Consider the following 6,000-nt stretch of genomic DNA (forward strand, 5'->3'; position numbering starts at 1 on the left):
GGCACACTAATGAGGAATATTCAGCTGAGCAGGTTTGGACGATTACACCTACGGAATACCAAATATACTGGCGATAAGGTATGCTAAACATTAACAAAATAGTATCTTTAACCTTTATTGACAAGATTGCCTACAGGCAAATAACCAGAAAATAATTCTTTTCTTGCCGAGTTTCAGTATTGAGTACAAAGTTGCTGGCTAAATGTCTTTGGCCAACACTAAATGACAGGGAGCAAGAGTCAGTTGTTGGTTTAGAGCAGGAACACAGGACGAGGAAGAAGTTTGGCTCACGACGCACTGTCTTGTGAAAGCAAGGTTAGAGGAGACAGGCTGATACAAGTCACACATGTGATGTAAAGCAAATGAAATGTACACCTGTGGTTCCCATATGAGAGCTGTCTATACAAATTGAAAATGAAGCCTTAGGTGGCTTGGACTGAAGCTCGCTTCCAGTTTCCTGCCTGAGGGTTTTCCCTCTATTGCTGAAAAAATTACCACTAAATATTTTAAAAAATTTTGTTTGATTAGACTTATTCTTGATGTGTTCTTCCTACTTAATAGAAAATAAACATTATTTTTGAGTATTTATATGTCTCATCATTAAAGCGTTAAAAAGATAAAAGAATGTGGCCTGACTCCCTGTGGTGTCATGGACTTCATCTGCATCTGGTCATCAGTCATCATTAATTTAAGTCGATACAAAATTATGACATTTCATTCTCAAGTAATCTGCATGTATGACTGAACCAAGCAACCTTCAGGAACTTTGCCCTTGCATGAACACTGCTTAGACACGTAATGTCCGTGGCATCAGATAGATGTGGCAGGGGTAGTGGCTTATGCATAAAATTCCAAGAAGATAAGTACAGTGGCCCTTCTCGTGACTGATATTTATTCCATATCCCCCACCAAAAGCAAAAGACTTTCACCGCTTCCACCATCTCTGACGGCATTTGTTCTTCAATTGACAATACTGTTTGTTGCCAGAAATATTATGCTAAAGGAGCAGATGACACTGAACATTTTTCAACTATTGCCACTGTTCGCCTCTGAATTGTGCAGGGCTTTGCTGAATTTTCATTTTGGCTGCAGCCAAGCTTACCAAAACCCCACAAGAAGATCAGCACTCACTGTTAACCTAACACTTGTCTGACACAAAGGCAAATGCTTTAGTACTGCCAGGCATTTGCATTTATTCAAGCTTTGGCTGGAACAGACCATGCACACTTTTCCTTTCACAATGTAGCAAGCCAATATCAACTTAAACAGTAAGAATGTCCAGTGAAATGAAGTAAAAAGAACTGCTCACTTGTTATAGTCACATACAGCTAAACAGCTGCCTGTTCTGGAATCACGTGTCAAGCCATTTATACCCACAAGTGCAATACATGAGCTGTTCTTTAGACACTAGCTATTTGATTCACAAACTGAATTGAATGCAAGAATTATCGAAGTAATGCAGATCTACAGAATACTTGTATTTGTGAAACTTCATCATCGTCATCAGCCTGGTTACACCCACTGCAGGGCAAAGGCCTCTCCCATACTTCTCCAACTACCCCGGTCATGTACTAATTGTGGCCATGTTGTCCCTGCAAACGTCTTAATTTCATCCGCCCACCTAACTTTCTGCCGCCCCCTGCTTCGCTTCCCTTCCCTTGGAATCCAGTCCATAACCCTTAATGACCATCGATTATATTCCCTCCTCCTTACATGTCCTGCCCATGCCCCCCCCCGATTTCCTTTTCTTGATTTCAACTAAGATGTCATTACCTCGGTGAAATTTAACTTAGTCCAAAAGATGAGACAAGCAAGAAAAGATTGGTTTGGGCAAATTGACGTGTAGTTCAGCTCTTTTAATGGCACATCAGTTTTAAAGCACAAAGAAACTAATGTTAAGTCATGTTTATCGCACATTCTTCCAGTGCATTGTCAATGTGACATCGAAGTAATGCTAACAGGGTCAGCACAGATAGTCGGGTGAGTTGGCCAAGTATAATGAAATGTGCTACACTGGCTGGACGCATCATCCATTTATTCTACTGCCCACATTTTAAACATAATGCAAGTAATTGGTGCATGCCTACCCACAAAAAAACTTATCAGAACACAATGAAGCTCTTGCACCCAGAACTGGCTGAGTAAGAACACAGCCTAAATTTTTCCAATTCCAGAATGACCATGCTATAGCAGTACCAATGAGTTATTAAGCTTATGACACAATTCCTATAGGAAGGTCGATACTATGCAATCTAAACTACATTCCCGACACGTGCTTGGATGTTGTTGAATTATCGAACACGTTCAGGCCACGGCCGGTAATTCCAGAGGTTACATATAAGCTTCCTTCTGGCGCGTCTGGTCAAATGCCTTATTGACGCTTCAGATAAAGCGCACGCGCCAGCAGTTAAAGCAATGTTCTTCACACTGCAACCATGGGGCGTCGGCTCGCCGCTGTTAACTTGCCTTTGGAGGCAATCGCGAAGAAACTCGTAGTCATGCGCCACGCGATGGATGAGTAGGTTGACATCTTCCTGCAATGCCTTCACTTGTTGGAAGGCCTCGCGCGGGTACGGCGACGGCAACAGGCAGAATGGCACGAACGTGTAGCTATCTGGCTCATGCGACTTTGACTTCATGCATACACCTGCAAATAATGTCATAGAGAAAATTCTAATGGATCGCAACAGGCGCTCACGCACGAGCTCGCAATCTTGTCTGCACTCTACTGCTGCTGCTGGGCCGCAGCACTTTAACATTCAACTATTTTCACCTGATGCGCTGGTCGTGAAATTTTATTGCTGTTCCAACGAACGCTCCAAGATATGCCACAGCTCTACCGTTAGCGCCAACATGCACGATATGCTCTTCAATGAAGTGCGGTAAAAGGCTACGTTACTGCAAAAGTTTGTGCGATCAAACTATGTCTGCTTAATATATATTCCTTCTGTGTATACAAAGTAGCCCTGACAACATCAACACTGCCGTCACAAAAGTGTGAGCAATTAGATCTAAACGAACGTTGAAAATGACTTTACACCTATTTAAACATCGTATACACTGCGTAGTTATAGCTCTTCGCGTGATTTGAAATCGTGTGGCACCGCTGTAATGAAATGTCTGTGCAGCGCGCTTCCTCTATTGCTTTTTTTTTTTCTTTTGACGCGCTGCTCACATACGCGAATGACGACGGCTCACCGTGAGAGATCGCATATTCCTTTGCATCCTGAACAGCTCGCTTCCGAACGTTCTCATCCTGCAGCGCTGCAAGACAAGCCTCTAAAGGTTCCATAGTGCGTGCGGGTTGTAGCTCCACGTTCAGAAACAGGCACGTTTTCCGGTTTGAAATCGCCGACAATCACATAACACATCCACAAAGCCACAACCCACAACTTCGAGTGTTTCAAGCATAGATGGTATCGAGGGTCACGAGATGACTTCAAGCCACGCTCCAAGCAATCACACCGCGCTCTCGTCTGCGAAACACGTAAAAGGTAAAAAGCGGAAGTAGAAACGCAGTTTCGGTTTCGTAAAATGAATGATGTCCATTTAAGGCTAAATACCATTCTTTTCATATATGCTAGGATGCATACTAAAACAATCAAACCTTTGAAAATAACTTCTGTTACTCCGAGCCGAGAGAACCGACGCGCGAAAGGATTTGGTATTGCTGAGATTTGCCACGCACACGGGTCACGGACAGAGAAATACAAAAATGGCCGTTATCGGCATGCTTCTATATATACATGTTTTTGTTGTCTACAAATGACGTGTAAACGCGCAAGTGTGGTGGCTTTACGTCATGAAGTACACTGCACACTCTAAGAACAATTTACACTCTTTGGCGTGCCCCTTCTGCCACACAACGATAATCGTCGTCTGCCTTGATGCGTTTCCTTTCTTTAACGCTGCGAGCCCTTAACTGTCCAGTAGCAAACGGCAAGCGCGTTATCAGCAGGGGCACTCCAAAGGGTGTAAACTGTTCTATGCTGATAACGCGCGGGCCGTTCGTTACTAGAAAGTTCCGGGCTCGCAGCGTTAGAAAGGAAACGCATCAAGGCAGATGACGATTATCGTTGTGTGGCAGAAAGGGGCACGCCAAAGGGTGTAAACTGTTGTTAGAGTGCACGCAGAACCGAAGTCACAAGAAATATTTCTGAATATAGCAGGGGAGTTTAAATAGTGAAATTCCCAATCGATTCTTATACAAATGCATCTGGAGAAGAGAAAAATGCTGGCTGGCCCCTGGTCGAGATCGAGTAGATGTAAGCATAGGCGGAAAGTTTTCATTTTTCCGTGGGAGGGCTGGGGCCTGACCAGCGTTCCAAACCCCATATATATATATATATATATATATATATATATATATATATATATATATATATATATATATATATAGATGGGGTTCGCCAATAACGAAAGGCGTCAGGCAGGAGATACGATCTCTCCAATGCTATTCACAGCGTGTTTACAGGAGGTATTCAGAGACCTGGATTGGGAAGAATTGGGGATGAGAGTTAATGGAGAGTACCTTAGTAACTTGCGATTCGCTGATGATATTGCCTTGCGTAGTAACTCAGGAGACCAATTGCAATGCATGCTCACTGACCTGGAGACGCAAAGCAGAAGGGTGGGTCTAAAATTAATCTGCAGAAAACTAAAGTAACGTTTAGCAGTCTCGGAAGAGAACAGCAGTTTACGGTAGGTAACGAGGCACTGGAAGTGGTAAGGGAATACATCTACTTCGGGCAGGTAGGGACCGCGGATCCGGATCATGAGACTGAAATAGTCAGAAGAATAAGAATGGGTTGGGGTGCGTTTGGCAGACATTCTCAGATCATGAACAGCAGGTTGCCATTATCCCTCAAGACAAAAGTGTATAACAGCTGTATCTTACCAGTACTCACGTACGGGGCAGAAACCTGCAGGCTTACAAAAAGGGTTCTACTTAAATTGAGGACGACGCAACGAGCTATGGAAAGAAGATGATGGGTGTAACGCACGTTAAGGGATAAGAAAAGAGCAGATTGGGTTAGGGAACAAACGCGAGTTAATGACATCTCAGTTGAAATCAAGAAAAAGAAATGGGCATGGGCAGCACATGTAATGAGCTGCAACCTTTAGTTGTGCGTAAGCATTCTCGGAAAATAGAATGCACTTGGAGTTGAACCGTGGATTTCCTTGACCAGTTGTTGGTCTGGCCGAAATCCAAGCCAGGTTTCCTGGAATGCGAGGGGGCCACGTATGCTTTCCCTTATTCACACGATATGCTGCTTACACCTCGGTATCATACCCGGGATGACCGTGTCATTGTTGTACCTGTGAATACAAATGTCAAGCTGGGCGCGCATTCAGTGGACTGTAACTTGTCTTTTTAAAGAGAAGGTTTCTTTGCCTCTTCCTTCGACTTTGCCACTGCTGCTGCTGCTGCTGTCTGGCATACCGCGTCAGTGGGACGGGGGGGGGGGGGGGTTCAGAGCGTGTGTACGCATGTCAGGAGTGCGGGAGAGAGTAAAGGTAACGCGGGTAACTCGTTTGGACCTGTGCACCGTGCAGAGTGTGGACACTGCCCTCTGGAGCTTCCTGGGCGTCGCAGGATTACCCTCTTGATAGCTGTAATTATCCGTGACACTCGCAAAAGCCTTGCGGAAATTGCAGCGCTTACTTTTCTACTAACGTGCAAGTCCAGAGGGAAGCTAGATATAATGCAAGAGAGGAGGGGGAGTGCAGGCACAGCATGGGTAGAACCGACGCCGTCGAGAAAAGAGTAACAGCCCTGCCACTCTTCGCTCGCTGTTGTCATAAAAAGGGAAGGTTGTAGGGGGGGAGTTGGAAAAAGGTGACTTGAGAAGGTGACTACTATAGACAGGACTGCAGGTTTTAGGCAAACGGAATAAATTTGTGTTCAATACGTTTCTTTGTGTTCAACAGTACGTTTCTGCTATTTCTGAAAAATAAACAGGATGCAAATTTGCCGAGCGGACAACTGACGCAGAGGGT

At 44.4% G+C, this 6,000-nt stretch overlaps 1 protein-coding gene across 2 annotated transcripts in view; it reads right to left on the reverse strand.

Annotated features, from left to right (window-relative positions):
* Positions 1-3,484, reverse strand: part of LOC142573040 (glutathione synthetase-like) — a 72,437-nt gene extending 68,953 nt beyond the window's left edge. The window contains exons 1-2 of one of the 2 annotated variants that reach the window (XM_075682540.1): positions 3,199-3,482; positions 2,467-2,647 (exon numbers count right to left, since the gene is read on the reverse strand). In XM_075682540.1, coding sequence (XP_075538655.1) covers positions 2,467-2,647; positions 3,199-3,292 — 275 coding nt within the window. In that variant the 5' untranslated portion in view covers positions 3,293-3,482. Of the gene's footprint in view, positions 1-2,466; positions 2,648-3,198 lie in introns of both variants that reach the window. The other variant, XM_075682541.1, reaches the window with a different exon arrangement.
* Between the last annotated feature and the right edge of the window lie 2,516 nt (positions 3,485-6,000).

Source organism: Dermacentor variabilis, chromosome 2 (assembly GCF_050947875.1).
Source record: "Dermacentor variabilis isolate Ectoservices chromosome 2, ASM5094787v1, whole genome shotgun sequence".
NCBI lineage: Eukaryota > Metazoa > Arthropoda > Arachnida > Ixodida > Ixodidae > Dermacentor > Dermacentor variabilis.